The sequence below is a fragment of the Cibotium barometz genome, chromosome 6, assembly GCF_041138505.1.
Source record: "Cibotium barometz isolate CiBa-2024 chromosome 6, ASM4113850v1, whole genome shotgun sequence".
NCBI classification, from domain to species: Eukaryota; Viridiplantae; Streptophyta; class Polypodiopsida; order Cyatheales; family Cibotiaceae; genus Cibotium; species Cibotium barometz.
In genome coordinates, this window is record NC_141051.1 from 54,831,406 (window position 1) to 54,852,473 (window position 21,068).

At 44.9% G+C, this 21,068-nt stretch overlaps 1 protein-coding gene across 1 annotated transcript in view; it reads right to left on the reverse strand.

Annotated features, from left to right (window-relative positions):
* The window catches only part of LOC147637875 (uncharacterized), a 77,522-nt gene extending 58,896 nt beyond the window's left edge, over positions 1-18,626 (reverse strand). The window contains exons 1-4 of the mRNA XM_086799069.1: positions 18,464-18,626; positions 18,276-18,381; positions 17,740-17,948; positions 17,529-17,655 (exon numbers count right to left, since the gene is read on the reverse strand). Coding sequence (XP_086655195.1) covers positions 17,529-17,655; positions 17,740-17,948; positions 18,276-18,381; positions 18,464-18,624 — 603 coding nt within the window. The 5' untranslated portion in view covers positions 18,625-18,626. The remainder of the gene's footprint in view (positions 1-17,528; positions 17,656-17,739; positions 17,949-18,275; positions 18,382-18,463) is intronic.
* Between the last annotated feature and the right edge of the window lie 2,442 nt (positions 18,627-21,068).

Genomic DNA, 21,068 nt, shown 5'->3' on the forward strand with positions numbered 1-21,068 from the left:
TATCAGTGGGTGCAAAAGAAATCAACACAAACTCTTCAAGATAGGATAGGTGGCTGTGATAGCACCTACAAATCTACTTGTGTTGATCTTCCTAAAACATGTATTGAAACACCGGTTGTCCCAATTTCTCCTTGTTACACAATTCCACCATCAACTTGTGTACCTAAGACAAGTCTAAATGAGTCTCATTTGAGCATAGATTCTAGCATTTCAATACCTAAATCCTCTTATCTTGCTCAAATTCCAAGACAATTACTAAAATTTCCACCTCTTAAAAAGGATATACCTAAAACCAAAGATAAGGCATTAACACTACAATTGAAGCTCTTTGGTAAATCAATGTTTGAATAATGTGGTTCCTTATGCCTTTAGAGGATTGTGTTCTTTTTGAGATAATCTTGTTTTTTATTGAAAGTGTAATGATGGATATGAGTGTTCTAAATTTCATTGTTCTACATCCAGATAACTCTTGATGGATATTTGGCGAGATACATGTCCACCATGTATTGACCTTGATAGTACTCGACCTGATCATCGCGGGGGTTATAGTGCTCCTCCGTTTCAAACTCATTCTAGGTACTTCTATGCTCCCTTAGGTGAAAATTGCTGTGGGCATCACTTTGTCACGTTATTCTATCAACAGCATCACCCATTTCCACATTGTCAAGAGTGTGCACGACTCGTATTAGGAGAAGCTTCACATATTTGTTGGATATGCCGCTCTTACTTTAGACGATATGGCACGGGCTTAATGAAACAAATTGTGGGAATTACACCCCAATGCCATAATCTTCTTAATGTGAGAATACCAGAGAGAGGACCAAATCAACGTAGATTACCTGAGGAGATTCAAGCACAACAATGGAGGGATACAAGCTTAAATGACTTGCAACCACCTATCTTGCAAGCCCTCCTTCCCCAAGCCTCAACATGTCAATATTGGATCAATATGAGTACCTATATTGTGCAGTTCCAAAATCGAAATTGTCTGCTTAACCTTCCCATAGAACCAATGCCATAGAAGCACTCCTTCCTCTACCACCTTCTCCAGAGGCCGGTTTTTGTGAGGGGTTGTCTCTGCATCCTGAGGAAATTGATACCATCTTTCCAGCAGACATGGACACGGATCCACCACCAGCGCAAGGGTAAGCTCAGCGACTCCACAATAAGATCGACAAGCCAGGGCACTTTTCTCCCACTGGGTTTTTTCCCTCGGCTGTATTCGGTGATTGGCACCAATAGCAAATTTTATTCTTTTCTTTTCTTTTCTTGTTTGTTAATAACCATTTTGCAGAGATCTCAGCTAAACAAGAGCATCAAAACACGCCCCAATAGTCCACCTACCGTGCCCACAAATTAGGAAGGGGGGAGACACGCTATGCCTACAAAGACCAAGGAGGAGCAATCTGCACAAAATCAGCAATGCATCAATGCAAACGAACAACATTAACGGGCACTACAACAGGTGTATTCAAATCTTAATCTTTTGTTCTTTATGTGCTTTAATCTTTTGGATATATGGTTTGCATGTTCACACAATGTTGGCTGGTTTAAGTTTTTGATTAGTTGTTAAAATATGGTGAGTGAATTCTAGATTCTTGGAGAACTTCGTAAAAGATATTTCTATCTACAGACAGTGTAGGATATATACCACTGGAGTTAACCAAGTTCTTATGCTTTCAAGGTATATTAGTTATCCCTAGTGGTAGCTACCTCTTAGATATGAGCTAGGTGCTAGGATTAATAAAAAATTTATGAAAATATACCCTTAAAAAAATATATACAAAGTGAATTGAGACATGACGTGTCTACAGCCATGTGAAATGCTTGGTAGGACCTGAGGTTGTCTTAGCACCTTGGGGCCGATGCCTTGGTTTCCATGGGGTGAACACTGACGTCTAAAAACTTCAGAAAAAGACCTTCAAGGAATCTATCGCCTTGATAGATGTTGGTAGGACTCTGGGGTACACTATGGGCCCTCGAGACCGATGCCCTCATCTTCATGGGGTACTCCTTATGTCATAAAAGAAAGAAAAAGGGTCTGTCGCCCTTGAGATACTTAGCGGCTTTTAGATTCTCTTGGCGGAGGTCTATTGGCCATTGCTTGGGTCTCATTGGGATGGAACCTTAATCTTTATCACCTTCTACACACACATTTAAAAAAAAAAAGTTTCAATCACCTTTGCTCATATTTAGGAGTAGGTTTGCCACTTAGGAATAACTTAAAATACTTGTAGGACATTGAGACTGCGGTCATAACCGGCGGTGTACAAGCACACTTGCCTTTGTATAGCACTATCTACTACTTAGTCTCAATTTGACTAGTCTTTACTCACCTATTTTAGTACTCATTAAAACTCTAATCAGCCTTTCACTTGTATGCTCACATGTGAAATTGTCATTGCTATTTTTTCTTTTCTTCTTTTCTTTTCTTTTTTTCAATAAAAGGCTTTACTTGTGTCCATTGTTTTTTTGCAGCTCGTGCTCCTACCGCGCTCGAGGACGTGCGCAAAATAGGAAGGGGGGAGTGTTGCATAAGATCAATACAAGGATGCAACAAAAAAGACACTTAGGGCTCTTGTAAAGAGTTCCAAGTTGTAGATGAATGTGGGAGTGGGCTTGACAATAATCCCACATGGGAACTTTTGGGAGTTTTAGAGTTTTTGTATAAAAAGTGGCCCATTTGAGAGCTAGAGAGGACTCTTTGGTCATTTGGTTGAGAGGCTCATAGAGAGAGCTTGCTCCATAGCTCCTTCTCATGTGCTCTCCCAAGGCTCTCCATCTCCATTCTTGCTTCAATCTTGTACTCTCTATTCTCTACGTATTCAATGATTTGAGGTTGCGGTCTACACACTTGCTAATCTAGATTTCTTAATGATATTTTGATGCTAAAATCTGATTTGTGAATTGTAGAGTGCATGTGATGAAGCTTGTGCATGAAATGATGTGTAGTTGAGGCTTGTGTGATAGCTCTTTGCATGTTAGATTCTTTGCATAAGTTGCATTTTTGTGCTTAAGTGTAGCTTAATCTTGATGCGTTGATTATGTTAGATTGATTGCTTGATTGTTGAAGAAGGATTGAGTAGGACTAGAAGTCATTAGTGTGTAGGATAGTCTCTATGCGCTAACCGGGTTGCATTCACGGATTGACAAAGTGTGTGGGTTGGAGTGTAGCCTCCGCTATGCTATGATGTCCCAAACATCCCCCAAGCTGGTGTAAACCACCATGAGTAAGAGCTACGCGCACTTGAATGGTCATTAAAAATAACTTTATAAGAAGTAATTAAGCTACTCTTGACATCATAGTAGCCATGGATATTTTGTTGAGGGAGGGTATTCGAAATACACAAAATTATGTGACATTGGGGATACGGGCATCCAGTGTGAACATCCTCTTAGTTAGAGTCAAAAGATAGGGTTTAATGCCTACAAAAGGGTATTGTACTTGGTGGTGTAATCATCTCTCATATCATTCATAATACAATCACCTTGTGTTGTGCCCAATTTGCCCTCTCTTGCTCTCTGTTTTCTCTCTTCTTCTTCATCCTCAACCATGGAGAGATTTCATCCTCCATAGCTCCATGATTGGACTTGTGATTCGCCAACAAAAATAAGAGATAGAAAATACCAACGCACATTAAGCATGCTCACAAAAAGGAGAAAGGGAAGAAGCTAAAGCAAGTTTAATACTCCAAGATTTAACCCTAATCTCATTATGTACTCTATCAATCATTATATTTAAGCATAATAGAAGAAAACCTTCATAAAGTCACATCATAACCATGTAGTGGTGATAAATAAGAAGAAAGAGAAAGAGCAAGAGGAAGAGTAAGATGAAGGAAGTACGAGTGCATTACATTTACGAATAAAAGAAAAAAACCATTAGGTTACACCATAGCCATGTCATGAATAAGGAGAAAAAGAAAGAGAAAGAGGAAGAGGAAGGAAGTACAAATGCATGGGATAGAGGTTGGTGCAGTCCTGCAAAGAAAGGTGTGCAGGGAATATTTTGGAGGATCAAGAATTGTGTCAGCGGGGCACCACATGTTTGAAAAGTAATTTTTTGAGCACTTCTATAAATGATGCCCAACATGGTATGATGGTATGGGGAAGGCCCGGATTTTCCATGGCCTCTTAAGCACCACGAAACTTGAAAAATCTGCCTTGGGCGCTAATTACTCACCCACACGTAATCCGATCATTACCAAACCTTGCAAGCATGTGGGGGTGGGTCCCCCCCACCTGCTTACAAAGTTTGGTCCCCATCGGCGCATGTTTTTGGGAACGATGGTATGGGGAAGGCCCAGATTTTCCATGGCCTCTTAAGTACCAAGAGACTTCAAAAATCTGCACTGGGTGCTAAATACCAACTTAAACATGCTTCGATCATGACCAAAACTTGCAAGCATGTGAGGGTGGGGCCCCCCCACATGCTTGCAAAGACTAGTCCCCATTGGAGCATGTTTGGGTATGATGGTATGAGGAAGGCCCGAATTTTCCATGGCCTCAAGCACCAAGAGACTTGAAAACTCCACACTAGGCGCTAATTACTAACCCAAAAATGCTCGAATCATATGACCAAACCCTGCAAGCATGTAGGGGTGGGTCCCCCCACATGCTTGCAAAGTTTGGTCCCCATCGGAGCATGTTCGGGTACGATGGTATGGGGAAGATCCGAATTTTCCATGGCCTCTTAAGTAGCAAAAGAGACTTGAAAAATCCACACTGGGCGCTAATTACTAATCAAAACATGCTTCGATCCTAACCAAACTTTGCAAGCATGTGGGGGTGAGTTCCCCCCACATGTTAGTTCGGTCCTCATAGGAGCATTTTTGGGTACGATGGTATGGGGAAGGCCCGGATTTTCCATGGCCTCTTAAGAACCAAGAGACTTGACACTGGGCACTAATTAGGAACCCCAACATGCTCCAATCATGACCAAACTTTGCAAGCATGTGGGGGTGGGCCCCTCCACATCCTTGCAATTGTTTAGTCCACATCGGAGCATGTTTGGGGTACGATGGTATGGGGAAGGCCCCGGATTTTCCATGGCCTCTTAAGCAGTAAGAGACTTGAAAAATCCGCACTGGGCACTAATTACCAATCCAAACATGCTCCGATGGGGACCAACCTTTGCAAGCATAGTGAGGTGGGGGCCCCCCACATGCTTGCAAAGTTTGGTCCCCATCAGCATGGTTGGGTACAATGGTATAGGGAAGGCCCGGATTTTCCATGGCCTCTTAAGCGGAAAGAGACTTGAAAAATACGCATTGGGTGCTAATTACCAACCCAAACAAGCTTCGATCATTGTGTGGGTGGGTCCCCCCCACATGCTTGCAAAGTTTGGTCCCCATCAGAGCATGTTTGGGTACGTTGGTATGGGAAAGGCCTGGATAAACACCAAGAGACTTGAAAACTCAAAACTGGGTGCTAATTACTAACCCAAACAGACCCTGCAAACATGTGAGGGTTGGTGCCCCCCACATGCTTGCAAAGTTTGGTCCCCATCAGAGCATGTTTGGGTACGATGGTGTGGGGAAGACCCGGATTTTCCATGGCCTCTTAAGCACCAAGAGACTTGAGGTGCTAATTACGAACCCAAACATGCTCCGATCATGACCAATTTTGTAAGCATGTGGGGGTGCCCCCCCACATGTCTTTGTAAAGTTTGGTCCACATTGGAGCATGTTTGGGTACTATGGTTTGTGAAAGGCCCGCATATTCCATGGCCTCTTAAGCAGCAAGAGACTTGCAAAATCCGCACTGGGCGCTAATTGCCAACCCAAACATGCTCTGATCATCACCAAACTTTGCAGGCATATGGGGGTTGGTCCCCCCCACATGCTTGCAAAGTTTGGTTCCCATCGGAGCATGTTTGGGTACGATGGTATGGGGAAGACTCGGATTTTCCATGACCTCTTAAGCACCAAGAGACTTGAAACATCTGCACTGGCCGTTAATTACCAACCTAAACATGCTCCGATCATGACCAAACTTTGCAAGCATGTCTGGGTGGGTTCCACCCACATGGTTTGCAAAGTGTGTGTCCCATCGGAGCATGTTTGGGTACGATGGTATGCAGAAGGCCTGGATTTTCCATGGCCTCTTAAGCACCAAGAGACTTGAAAAATCCACATTGGGTTCTAATTACTAACCAAAACATGCTCCAATCTTGACGAGACCTTGCAAGCATGAGGGGGTGGGCACCCCCCACATGCTTGCAAAGTTTGGTCCCCATCGAAGCATGTTTAGTACGATGGTATGGGGAAGACCCAGATTTCCATGGCCTCTTAAGCACCAAGAGATTTGCAAAATCGGCACTGGGCACTAATTACTAACGTAAACATACTCCGATCATGACCAAACTTTGCAAGCAACTAGGCGTGGGATCCCCTCACATGCTTACAAAGCTTGGGCCCCATCGGAGTATGTTTGAATACGGTGGTATGGGGAAGGACCGGATTTTGGATGGCCTCTTAAGCAGTAAGAGACTTGAAAAATCCGCTTTGGGTTTCAATTACCAACCCAAAAATTCTCTGATCATGACCAAACTTTGCAAGCATGTGGGGGTGGGCCCCCCCATATCCTTGCAAAGTTTGGTCTCCGTCAGAGCATGTTTGGGTACGATGGTATAGGGAAGCTCGGATTTTGCATGGCCTCTTAAGGAGCAACAGATTTAAAAAATCCACACTGGGTGCTAATTACCAATCCAAGCATGCTTTGATCATGACCAAACCTTGCAAGCATGTGTAGGTGGGTTTCCCCCACATGCTTGCAAATTTTGGTTCCCATCGGAGCATGTTTGGGTACGATGGTATGGGGAAGACCCGGATTTTCCATGACCTCTTAAGCACCAAGAGACTTGAAACATCTGCACTGGCCGTTAATTACCAACCTAAACATGCTCCGATCATGACCAAACTTTGCAAGCATGTGTGGGTGGGTTCCACCCACATGGTTTGCAAAGTGTGTGTCCCATCGGAGCATGTTTGGGTACGATGGTATGCAGAAGGCCCGGATTTTCCATGGCCTCTTAAGCACCAAGAGACTTGAAAAATCCACATTGCATGCTAATTACTAACCAAAACATGCTCCAATCTTGACGAGACCTTGCAAGCATGAGGGGGTGGGCACCCCCCACATGCTTGCAAAGTTTGGTCCCCATCGGAGCATGTTTGGGTACGATGGTATGGGGAAGACCCGGATTTCCATGGCCTCTTAAGCACCAAGAGATTTCCAAAATCGGCACTAGGCACTAAACTAACGTAAACATGCTCCGATCATGACCAAACTTTTCAAGCAACTAGGCGTGGGATCCCCTCACATGCTTGCAAAGCTTGGGCCCCATCGGAGTATGTTTGAATACGGTGGTATGGGCAAGGACCGGATTTTGGATGGCCTCTTAACCAGTAAGAGACTTGAGAAATCCGCTTTGGGTTTCAATTACCAACCCAAAAATGCTCTGATCATGACCAAACTTTGCAAGCATGTGGGGGTGGGCCCCCCCATATCCTTGCAAAGTTTGGTCCCCGTTAGAGCATGTTTGGGTACGATGGTATAGGGAAGCTCGGATTTTGCATGGCCTCTTAAGGAGCAAGAGATTTAAAAAATCCACACTGGGTGCTAATTACCAATCCAAGCATGCTTTGATCATGACCAAACCTTGCAAGCATGTGTAGGTGGGTTCCCCCACATGGTTGCAAATTTTGGTTCCCATCGGAGCATGTTTGGGTACGATGGTATGGGTTTGATGGTATGGGGAAGACCCGGATTTTTCATGGCCTATTAAGCACCAAGAGACTTGAAACATCGGCACTAGGTGCCAATTACCAACCCAAACATACTCCGATCATGACCAACAAACATTGCAAGCATGTGGGGGTTGGGCCCACTCCACATGCTTGCAAAGTTTGGTCCCTATCGGAGCATATTTGGGTACGATGTATCAGGAAGGCCCGGATTTTCCATGTCCTCTTAAGCACCAAGAGACTTGAAAAAACCACATTGGGTGCTAATTATTAACCAACACACGCTCTGATCTTATGACCGAATCTTGCAAGCATGAGGGGTGGACACCCCCCACATGCTTGTAAAGTTTGGTCCCCATCGGATCATGTTTGGGTACGACGGTATGGGGAACGCCCAGATTGTCCATGGCCTCTTAAGCACCAAGAGATTTGTAAAATCCGCACAGGGCACGAATTACTAATGCAAACATACTACGATCATGACCAAACTTTGCAAGAAGCTAGGTGTGTAACCCCCTCACATGCTTGCAAAGCTTGGTCCCCATCGAAGCATGTTTGAGTACAATGGTATGGAGAAGGACCGGATTTTTCATGGCCTCTTAAGCACCGAGAGACTTGCAAAATCCACACTGGGTGCTAATTACCAACCCAAACATGCTCAGATCAATGACCAAACTATGCAAGGATGTGGGGGTGGGCCCCCCACATCCTTGTAAAGTTTGGTCCCCATCGGAGCATGTTTGGGTACGATGGTATAGGGAAGACCCGGATTTTCCATGACCTCTTAAGCACCAAGAGACTTGAAACATCTGCACTGGCCGTTAAATACCAACCTAAACATGCTCCGATCATGACTAAACTTTGCAAGCATGTGTGGGTGGGTTCCACCCGCATGGTTTGCAAGTGTGTGTCCCATCGGAGCATGTTTGGGTACGATGGTATGCGGAAGGCCCGGATTTTCCATGGCCTCTTAAGCACCAAGAGACTTGAAAAATCCACATTGCGTGCTAATTACTAACCAAAACATGCTCCAATCGTGACGAGACCTTGCAAGCATGAGGAGGTGGGCACCCCCCACATGCTTGCAAAGTTTGGTCCCCATCGGAGCATGTTTGGGTACGATGGTATGGGGAAGACCCGGATTTCCATGGCCTCTTAAGCACCAAGAGATTTGCAAAATTGGCACTAGGCACTAATTACTAACGTAAACATGCTCCGATCATGACCAAACTTTGCAAGCAACTAGGTGTGGGATCCCCTCACATGCTTGCAAAGCTTGGGCCCCATCGGAGTATGTTTGAATACGGTGGTATGGGGAAGGACCGGATTTTGGATGGCCTCTTAAGCAGCAAGAGACTTGAAAAATCCGCTTTGGGTTTCAATTACAAACCCAAAAATGCTCTGATCATGACCAAACTTTGCAAGCATGTGGAGGTGGATTTTCCATGGCCTCTTAAACACCAAGAGACTTGAAAAATCCACACTCGGTGCTAATTACTAACACAAAAATAACTCGATTATGACCAAACCTTGCAAGCATGTGGGGGTGGGTCCCCCACACATGCTTGCAAAGTTTGGTCCCCATTGGAGCATGTTTGGGTATGATGGTATAGGGAAGGCCCGGATTTTGCATGGCCTCTTAAGGACCAAGAGACTTGAAAAATCCACACTAGGTGCTAATTACCAACCAAAACATGTTCGGATCATGACCAAACCTTGCAAGCATGTGTGGGTGGGTCCCCCCCACATGCTTGCAAAGTTTGGTTCCCATTGGATCATGTTTGGGTACGATGGTATGGGGAAGGCCCGGATTTTCCATGGCCTCTTAAGCACTAAGAGACTTGAAACATCCACACTGGGCGCTAATTACTAACCCAAACATAAACCTTGCACGCATGTGGGGGTGGGTCCCCCCCACATGCTTTCAAAGTTTAGTCCCCATTAGCTCATGTTTGGGTTTGATGGTATGGGAAAGACCCGGATTTTTCATGGCCTATTAAGCACCAAGAGACTTGAAACATCCGCACTAGGTGCCAATTACCAACCCAAACATGCTCCGATCATGACCAAACATTGCAAGCATGTGGGGGTTGGGCCCACTCCACATGCTTGCAAAGTTTGGTCCCCATCGGAGCATATTTGGGTACGATGTATCAGGAAGGCCCGGATTTTCCATGTCCTCTTAAGCACCAAGAGACTTGAAAAATCCACATTGGGTGCTAATTATTAACCAACACATGCTCCGATCTTATGACCAAATCTTGCAAGCATGAGGGGTGGACACCCCCCACATGCTTGCAAAGTTTGGTCCCCATCGGAGCATGTTTGGGTACGACGGTATGGGGAACGCCCGGATTGTCCATGGCCTCTTAAGCACCAAGAGATTTGTAAAATCCGCACAGGGCACTAATTACTAATGTAAACATGCTACAATCATGACCAAACTTTGTAAGAAGCTAGGTGTGTAACCCCCTCACATGCTTGCAAAGCTTGGTCCCCATCGAAGCATGTTTGAGTACGATGGTATGGAGAAGGACCGGATTTTTCATGGCCTCAGGCAGCAAGGGACTTGCAAAATCCACACTGGGTGCTAACTACCAACCCAAACATGCTCAGATAAATGACCAAACTATGCAAGGATGTGGGGGTGGACCCCCCACATCCTTGTAAAGTTTGGTCCCCATCAGAGCATGTTTGGGTACGATGGTATAGGGAAGGCCTGGATTTCCCATGGCCTCTTAAGCACTAAGAGACTTGAAAAATCCACACTGGGCGCTAATTACTAACCCAAACATAATCCTATCATGACCAAACCTTGCATGAATATGGGGGTAGATCCCCCCCCCACATGCTTTCAAAGTTTGGTCCCCATTATCGCATGTTTGGGTACGATGGTATGGAGAAGACCCGGATTTTCCAGGGCCTTTAAAGCACCAAGAGACTTGAAACATCCGCACTGGGTGCTAATTACCAACCCAAACATGCTCCGATCATGACCAAACTTTGCAAGCATGTGGGGGTTGCGCCCACTCCATATGCTTGCAAAGTTTGGTCCCCATCAAAGCATGTTTGGGTATGCTGGTATCAGGAAGGCCCGGATTTTCCATGGCCTCAAGCACCAAGAGACTTGAAAAATCCACAGTGGGTACTAATTACTTACCCAAAAATGCTTCGATCATGACCAAACCTTGCAAGCATGTGCAAAAAGGGCCCCCTTCCACTTGCTTGCAAAGTTTGGTCCCGATCGGAGTATGTTTGGGTACGATGGTATGGGGAAGGCCCGGATATTCCATGGCCTCTCAAACATCAAGAGACTTGAAAAATCCGCACTGTGGCGGTAATTACTAACCCAAACATGCTTCGATCATGATGTGACCAAACCTTGCAAGCATGTGGGGGTACGCCCCCCTCACATGCTTGCAAGCATGTGGGGGTGGGCCCCCCTCACATGTTTGCAAGGTTTGGTCCCCATCGGAGCATGTTTGGGTACGATGGTATGGGGAAGGCCCAGATTTTCCATGGCCTCTTAAACACCAAGAGACTTGAAAAATCAAAACTGGTCACTAATTACTAACCCAAACATAGTCCGATCAAGCATGTGGGGGTTGGTCCCCCCCACATGCTTGCAAAGTTTGGTCCCCATCAGAGCATATTGGGTATGATGGTATGGGGAAGACCCAGATTTTCCATGGCCTCTTAAGCACCAAGAGACTTGAAACAGCCACAGTGGGTGCTAATTACCAACCCAAAGATGCTCTGATCATGACCAAACTTTGCAAGCATGTGGGGGTGGGTCCCCCCCACATGTCTTTGTAAAGTTTGCTCCGCATCGGAGCATGTTTGGGTACGATGGTGGAAGGCCTGAATTTTCCATGGCCTCTTAAGCAGCAAGAGACTTGAAAAATACACAGTGGGTGCTAATTACCAACCCAAACATGTTGTGATCATGACCAAACCTTGCAAGCATGTGTGGGTGGGTCCCCCCCACATGCTTGCAAAGTTTGGTCCCCACACCATCGGAGCATGTTTGCGTATGATGGTATGGGCAAGGCCCAGATTTTCCATGGCCTATTAAACACCAAGAGACTTGAAAAATTAAAATTGGGCTTGCAAAGTTTGGTCCCCATCACAGCATGTTTGTGTACGATGGTATGGGGAAGACTCGGATTTTCCATGGCCTCTTAAGCACCAAGAGACTTGAAACATACGTATTAGGTGCTAATTACCAACCCAAACATGCTCCGATCATGACCAAACTTTGCAAGCATGTGGGGGTGGGCCCCCCCACATGTCTTGGTAAAGTTTGGTCCGCATCGGAGCATGTTTGGGTACGATGGTTTAGGGAAGGCCCGAATTTTCCATGGCCTCTTAAGGAGCGAGCATCCACACTGGGCGGTAATTAATAACCCAAGCATGTGGGGGTGGGTCCCCCACACATGCTTACAAAGTTTGGTCCACATTGGAGCATGTTTGGGTAAGATGGTATAGGAAAGACTCGAATTTTGCATGGCCTCTTTAAGAAGCAAGAGACTTAAAAAATCCATGCTGGGTGCTGATTTACAACATTAACATGCTCGAATCATGACCAAACCTTGTAAGCATGTCTGGGCGGGTCCCCCTCACATGCTTCCAAAGTTTGGTCCGCATCAGAGCATGTTTGGGTACGATGGTATGGGGAAGGCCCGGATTTTCCATGGCCTCTTAAACACCAAGAGACTTGAAAAATCAAAACTGGGTGGTAATTACTAACCCAAACATAGTCCACCCCAAACCTTGCAAGCATGTGGGGGTTGGTCCCCCCCACATGCTTGCAAAGTTTGGTCCCCATCGGGTACGATGGTATGGGGAAGACCCGGATTTTCCATGGCCTCTTAAGCACCAAGAGACTTGAAATAGCCACACTGGGTGCTAATTACCAACCGAAACATGCTCTGATCATGACCAAACTTTGCAAGCATGTGGGGGTGGGTCCCCCCCACATGTCTTTGCAAAGTTTGCTCCGCAATCGGAGCATGTTTGGGTGCGATGGTGGAAGGCCCTAATTTTCCATGGCCTCTTTAGAGACTTGAAAAATACACACTGGTGCTAATTACCAACCCAAACATGCTCTGATCACATGACCAAACCTTGTAAACATGTGTGGGTGGGTCCCCCCCACATGCTTGCAAAGTTTGGTCCCTATGGGTAAGGCCCAGATTTTCCATGGCCTATTAAACACCAAGAGACTTGAAAAATTAAAACTGGGCTTGCAAAGTTTGGTCCCCATCAGAGCATGTTTGTGTACGATGGTATGGGGAAGACTCGGATTTTCCATGGCCTCTTGAGCACCAAGAGACTTGAAACATCCGCACTGGGTGCTAATTACCAACCCAAACATGCTTTGATCATCATGACCAAACTTTGCAAGCATGTGGGAGTGGACCTCCCCACATGTCTTTCTAAAGTATGGTCTGCATCGGAGCATGTTTAGGTACGATGGTTTGGGGAAGGCCCGAATTTTTCATGGCCTCTTAAGGAGCAAGCGACTTGAAAAAAATCCACACTGGGCACTAACTACCAACCCAAACATGCTCCGATCATAACCAAACTTTGCAGCAGGCATGTGGGGGTTGGTCCCTCCCACATGCTTGAAAAGTTTGGTTCCCATCGGAGCATGTTTGGGTACGATTGTATAGGGAAGACCCGGATTTTCCATGGCCTCTTAAGCACGAAGAGACTTGAAACATCTGCACTGGGCATTAATCACCAACCTGAAAATGCTCCGATCATGACCAAACTTTGCAAGCATGTGTTGGTGCGTTCTGCGCACACGGTTGCAAAGTGTGTGCCCCAACGGAGCATGTTTGGGTATGATGGTATGCGGAAAGCCCGGACTTTCCATGGCCTCTTAAGCACCAAGAGACTTGAAAAATCCACATTGGGTGCTAATTACTAACCAAAACATGCTATGATCATGACTAAACCTTGCAAGCATGAGGGGGTGGGAACCCCCCACATGCTTACAAAGTTTGGTCCCCATCCGAGCATGTTTGGGTACGATGGTATGGGGAAGGCCCGGATTTTCCATGGCCTCTTAAGCACTAAGAGACTTGAAGAATCCACACTGGGCACTAATTACTAACCCAAACATAATCCAAACCTTGCACGCATGTGGGGGTGGGTCCCCCCCACATGCTTTCTAAGTTTGATCCCCATTAGCATATGTTTGGAGCATATGTTTGGGTGCGATGGTATGGGAAGACCCGGATTTTCCATGGCCTTTTAAGCACCAAGAGACTTGAAACATCTGCACTGGGTATGGTCTCCATCGGAGCATGTTTGGGTACGATGGTATCAGGAAGGCTCTGATTTTCCATGGCCTCAAGCACCAAGAGACTTGAAAAATCCACACTGGGCACTAATTACTAACTCAAAAATGCTCCGATCATGACCAAACCTTGCAAGAATATGCAAAAAGTCCCCCCTCCCACATGCTTGCAAATTTTGGTCCCCATCGGAGCATGTTTGGGTACGATGGTATGGGGAAGGCCTGGATATTCCATGGCCTCTCAAGTATCAAGAGACTTGAAAAATCCACACTGGGCGCGATAATTACTAACCCAAACATGCTCCAATCATGACCAAACTTTGCAAGCATGTGGGGGTGGGCCCTCTCACATGCTTGCAAGGTTTGGTCCCCATCCGACCATGTTTGGGTACGATGGTATGGGGAAGGCCAGGATTTTCCATGGCCTCTTCAGCACCAAGAGACTTGAAAAATCCACACTCGGTGGTAGTTACTAACCCAAACTTAATCTGATCATGAATAAAACCTTGCAAGCATGTGGGGGTGGGTCCCCCACACATGCTTGCAAAGTGTGGTCCACATTGGAGCATGTTTGGGTATGATGGTATAGGGAAGACTTGGATTTTGCATGGCCTCTTTAAGCAGCAGCAAAACTTGAAAAATCCACACTGGGTGCTAATTTCCAACCTAAACATGCTCCAATCATGACCAAACCTTGCAAGCATGTCTGGCTGGGTCCCCCTCACATTCTTGTAAAGTTTGGTCCGCATCGGAGCATGTTTGGGTACGATGGTATGGGGAAGGCCCAAATTTTCCATGGCCTCTTAAGCACTAAGAGACTTGAAAAATCCACACTGGGTACTAATTACTAACCCAAACATAATCCAATCATGACCAAACCTTGCAAGCATGAAGGGAGGGTCCCCCCCCACATGCTTGCAAAGTTTGGTCCCCATCGGCGCATGTTTGGGTACGGTGGTATAGGGAAGAACCAGATTTTCCATGGCCTCTTAAGCACCAACAGACTTGAAAAATCCGCACTAGGCACTAATTACTAACCCAAAAATGCTTCAATCATGACCAAACTTTGCAAGCATGTGGAGGTGGGCTCCCCCCACATGCTTGCGAAGTTTGGTCCCCATCGGAGCATGTTTGGGTACAATGGTATAGGAAGGGCCCGGATTTTCCATGGCCTCTTAAGCAGCAAGTGACTTGAAAAATACGCATTGAGTGCTAATTACCATACCAAACCTTGCGAGCATGTGTGGGTGGGTCCCCTCCACATGCTTGTAAAGTTTGGTCCCCATCCGAGCATGTTTGGGTACGTTGGTATGTGGAAGGCCCGGATTTTCCATGGCCTATTAAACACCAAGAGACTTGAAAACTCAAAACTGGGCACTAATTACTAGCCCAAACATAGTCCAAACCTTGCAAACATGTGGGGGTTGGTCCCCCCCACATGCTTGCAAAGTTTGGTCCCCATCAGAGCATGTTTGGGTACGATGGTGTGGGGAAGCCCTGGTTTTTCCATGGCCTCTTAAGCACCAAGAGACTTGAAACATCCCCACTAGGTGCTAATTACCAACCCAAACATGCTCCGATCATGACCAAACTTTGCATGCATGTGGGGGTGCCCTCCCCCCCACATGTCTTTGCAAAGTTTGGTCTGCATCGGAGCATGTTTGGGTACGATGGTTTGGGGAAGGCCCGAATTTTCCATGGCCTCTTAGGTAGCAAGAGACTTGAAAAATCCACGCTGGGCACTAATTACCAACCCAAACATGCTTCGATCATCACCAAACCTTGCAGGCATGTGGGGGTTGGTTCCCCTCACATGCTTGCAAAGTTTGGTTCCCATCGGAGCACGTTTGGGTACCATGATATAGAGAAGACCCGGATTTTTCATGGCCTCTTAAGCACCAAGAGACTTGAAACATCTGCACTGGCCGTTAATTACCAACCTGAACATGCTCCGATCATGACCAAACTTTGCAAGCATGTGTGGGTGGGTTCCACCCACATGGTTGCAAAGTGTGTGCCCCATCGGAGCATGGTTGGGTACGATGGTATGTGGAAGGCCCGGATTTTCCATGGCCTCTTAAGCACCAAGAGTCCACATTGGGTGCTAATTACTAACCAAAACATGCTCCGATCATGACCAAACCTTGCCAACATTTCGGGGTTGGCACCCCCCACATGCTTGCAAAGTTTGGTCCCCATGTGAGCATGTTTGGATACGATGGTATGGGGAAGGCCCGGATTGTCCATGGCCTCTTAAGCACCAAGAGATTTGCAAAATCTGCACTGGGTGCTGATTACTAACATAAACATGCTTTGATCATGACCAAACTTTGCAAGCAACTAGGTGTGGGACCCCCTCACATGCTTGCAAAGCTTGGTTCCCATCAGAGCATGTTTGAATACGATGATATGGGGAAGGACCGGATTTTGCATGGCCTCTTAAGTAGCAAGAGACTTAAAAAATCTGCACTAGGTGCTAATTACCAACCTAAACATGCTCTAATCATCATGATCAAACTTTGCAAGCATATGGGGGTGGGCCCCCCAACATCCTTGCAAAGTTTGGTTCCCATCCGAACATGTTTGAGTATGACGGATTTTGCATGGCCTCTTAAGGAGCAAGAGATTTGAAAAATCCGCACTGGGTGCTAATTACCAACTTAAACATGCTCCGATGGGGATCAACCTTTGCAAGCATGTGGGGGTGGGGCACCCCCACATGCTTGCAAAGTTTGGTCCCCATCAGAGCATGTTTGGGGAGGGGGATTTTTTTTTGCGAGCTTTTTTTGCCGAGCTTTTTGGAGCAATGAACAAGGAGTCCGAGCTTTGCAAAGGACCATGAACTTACTATGAGCTTTGTAAAGGACCAAGAACTTACTTACATATAAATAACAAGCTTTGAAAGATCAACATACAAAATATACATATACATATACCTATCTAAATTCATGCACCTCATACATATACACATACAAAATATACATATACATAGATACATGCAAGAGGTACCTACATACTAACATATATACATACATACATACATACATACTTTCTTACTTACTTAAATATAAAAAATAATCCTTTAAAGATAAAAAATGTATATATCGATCTTTAAAGTTCCAAACCATGAAAATCTCGATTACAAAGTCTTTTGATTCACATCATACTTATTGATATAATTATATATATACATATATCTACCTAAATTCATACACCTCGTACAAATACATATACATACATACATACAAGAGCTACCTACGCATCACTAACATATATACATACATTATATACATACTTTCTTACTTACTTAAATATATAACACAATCTTTTAAAGATAAAAAATGTATATATCGATCTTTAAACTTCCAAACCATGACAATCTCAATTAGAAAGTCTTTTGATCCACAAATTATAGCATTCTTCTACGTGTCATCTCGACCTAATGAGAAATCTCCCAGACATGCTTTGGCTACCTCCATATCATTCTCTATCCCCATATAGTGCCTTTTTAACTCTTGGCATGCATGTCCCAAGCCTCCACATCCCGCAAAAACGTCCAAGACACCATCTCCTTCACTTGAGAAGGTCTCCACTAGCCACCTACAATGAAATGCAATCATAAATGTACATCTACGTATTTTGAAAAAGTAGCTATGAAAATGAACAGAATAAAAATTGTCTCACCTAAAGAACATAGGAGATCTTTCTACACCACCTCGAATGTAGCACTCCAAGACCATCGTGCGTTGGAATGGATGCTTCTTATTCTTCTCAAAAATGAAATTTCGTTGAGCGTTGAATAACTTCTTTGAAACATTTTGCCTAGCCTCACGATCAATAATAGGGACATGGCAATTTACTTGATAGAACATACTAAGCGCCAATGTATCCACCTACCATAACGAGAAAACATTATGTTTGGATATCCATACCACATAACATGTATACATAAAGGGAAATATTTGAGAGATTATGACTTACCCGTTCTCCATTCTCATACAAATAACTTGATTCCACATGAACAGACATTGTTCGATGCATGACCAATCCAACTTTCTTTCCCATGGAATATATTTTAGGAAGTTGATCCATTAGACTCAAACACACAAACCAACCCTCATCAGCCACACAAACAAACCAACAAAACTAAGTGTGGCACGTATCAATGATGAAGAAACTTGATTCCATGAGGGACACCCATCTGTATCTACATCAACAACCTGTAAACTTGTAGGAAAGTCAGCCCATACGAGGCGAGCCACTGTATCTGAGGGAGCACCTCTATGAGATAGAGCCTTGGGAATCTTCATCAAGAATTCTTCCACACTATACAAAAAAGATTTATGATGTTTGGTTTTGGTAAGTATAACTTGGAAAACTAATTATATGGTGAAATTATTCTTTTTACCTATCTGAGCCCTCCAAAAGAGTGTGGACGTCTACCAGCAATATGTGTGAAGAACATCTCTCACCTGCAAGTAAACAAGACAAAAAATGAGATGCATTTCGAAAGCACACTCTTCTCAAAATAAATTTGCGATGGAAAGTACTCTTACTAGTCATGTCCATGATGTCATGTTTTCCTGACACCTCCCCCTCTTGAAGATGCTCTGGAGGGTCTCTCTCTTGAAGATGCTCTGGACGATGATTGCCATCCCAAACAAGAAACTTCTTACCACTGAGATCCTCCCACTCAGTTCCTCTGATTTCATACTCAAATCTGTCATGTTGTACCACCCAGTATGGTCCCCATTCTTGCAAGTCTATTTGTGTGACTGCGAAATACATAGAGCTTCTGGGACGTGTAAGTGAAACTAAAAAAGGAGGAGATGCTTCGACATAGCCATGGCAGTCAAAGGAATCACGAAACACCTCAAGTTGGCTAGAAACTGTACGGATGGCTTCATTTGGAATCAGCCTGCATAAAGGGACCAATGGGGTAGAGGAATTGCGTTGCACAAAAAACTTACTGAATACATCACCAAGCAATCCCAATTCAATAGATTTTCCAAGAAGCCTTTTATGGGTCTCCCCTTGACCAGTACTAGATTCAGGCATCTCCGTGTGAGTCGGAGGAGGTGAGCTCATTGAGCCAATTTCGTTCTCCAACACAAACGCTACCTCATAAACAAGAGAATTATGCGCTTCTGTTTCCTCTCTAATAGGAGAGATACATGTGAGGACATAGGTGTCCGTGATTGAGCTTCCCTCTCTAATAGGAGAGATACATGTGAGGACATAGGTGTCTGTGATTGAGCTTCCTCGCTAAGAGTCAAACAAACACGCCCAGATCTAAGTGAGTATCCCCCCTGTTGTCTGTAAGACACACACACCAAGCCCAAGTAAGCATATCTAAAAACATTAAAACATAATCTCATTAGAATCTTGGCTATTCATATCATATACCTTTCTTAGTCTTTGCCTATTGTTTTCCTGCTTTTCTTGGAGCCATCTGTCTCTCTTTTGCCCTGAATATGAGTAGCAAACAATTTGAGCTGAATGACAGATAGAGATGATCAACCTCACACATAAACCCTACTTCATGTCTATAGGAAAACATCAACCTCACACACAAACCTTACTACATGTCTAAGAAAACATTCACGATGGTGAAAGCTCTAGAGGCTAGCACACAACTTCAAAGAGTAGATCAGTAAGCTCACAAGGCATGATACCAAAACCAAGATCGGGCCATAACTATAGGCCCTATTCAAAGAAACCTCTAGGAAAGAAACACTCACCCATCATCAACTAATGGGCCCCACTGTGTTGGATCCACCATGCCCAAACCAGCCCCAAAAGTGCCAGGCCCATCTAGTTTTTTATGTAGGGAGTATTAGATTACTTGAATAAATGCATGACAAATGTCCCCAAAAATAAATGTCCAAACTACAAACAATCATAAGGAAAAAAGATGTGGCATGTTCTTAGAGCACAAAGTCACAGAAGAATTGAGGAGCTAGCAAGAACCACCATAGGAAGAACTGCACAATCTTGAAGAGAGCATAAGCCAATCAAGTGGAAAACCTACAAAGGTAGCTAACAGAGATCCAAGAGGCCAAGAAAGGGCTAGGACAAGAGGCCTCCTCCCCCTCACCATCGCCTCATCTCCATCCTCCACCTATAGTAGCCGAGGGATACTACCAAGGGAAGAGTCAAATATGGGTACCAAGGAAGGGGGGTGACATTCATTTTTAAAGGTATCCTTATAAGCTTAAATAGGGGCCTATTAGTGAATCCCTCGGGATCTCATCAGATCAGTCTTGAGTGAAATTGTCCAAAAGTAGGGTTGTTAAGCTGAGTGGAATCATTGAGTTGAGTGGGATTGTCATGATTTGAGTTCACAGAGTGCTACGATCCTAGAAAATAGAATCTTTATGGAGCTTATATTTACAATCATTTTATATCCATACATGCACATTGGGATTACATTGGGATTAGTTGTATTGATGATTACCTTGTGAGAATAAGAAAAAAACATAGAGTTTGAAGAATATACACATGCTTGCAAGCTTAGTATCTGAATTGAATTCGACAACTATACACATGATGCCTTAAAACACATATAAAAGACTACACATCTCCCCCCTTGCCCCTGTTGCTCCAGCCACCAGGCTCCCGGCGGCAGAGCCTGGGGATGGTCTGCGCTAGCCATCCCCAGGCTCTGCTGGGAGCCTGGAGTGGCTGGAGTGATAATTAACTAGATGGACAGAAGGCTTGCAACCCAGCCACCATAGTGCGTTTGCCAGGCCAGCCAGATGTGGAGTTCGAACAGTTCGCGGGCTACGTGAGCATCGCCGACGATGCAGACACTGCCAAAGAGGGCGGACGGGCACTCTTCTATTGGCTCACGGAGGCAGCCACTAATGCGGCCTCAAAACCTCTCATTATGTGGCTCAATGGAGGTGATTATGTGCAATTGATGAATGATCGTTAGTCTTTAGGATGAGTAAATACGGCATTTTACGGCATGCTCTGCGGTGTGAGTGCAGGTCCCGGGTGCTCCTCGCTAG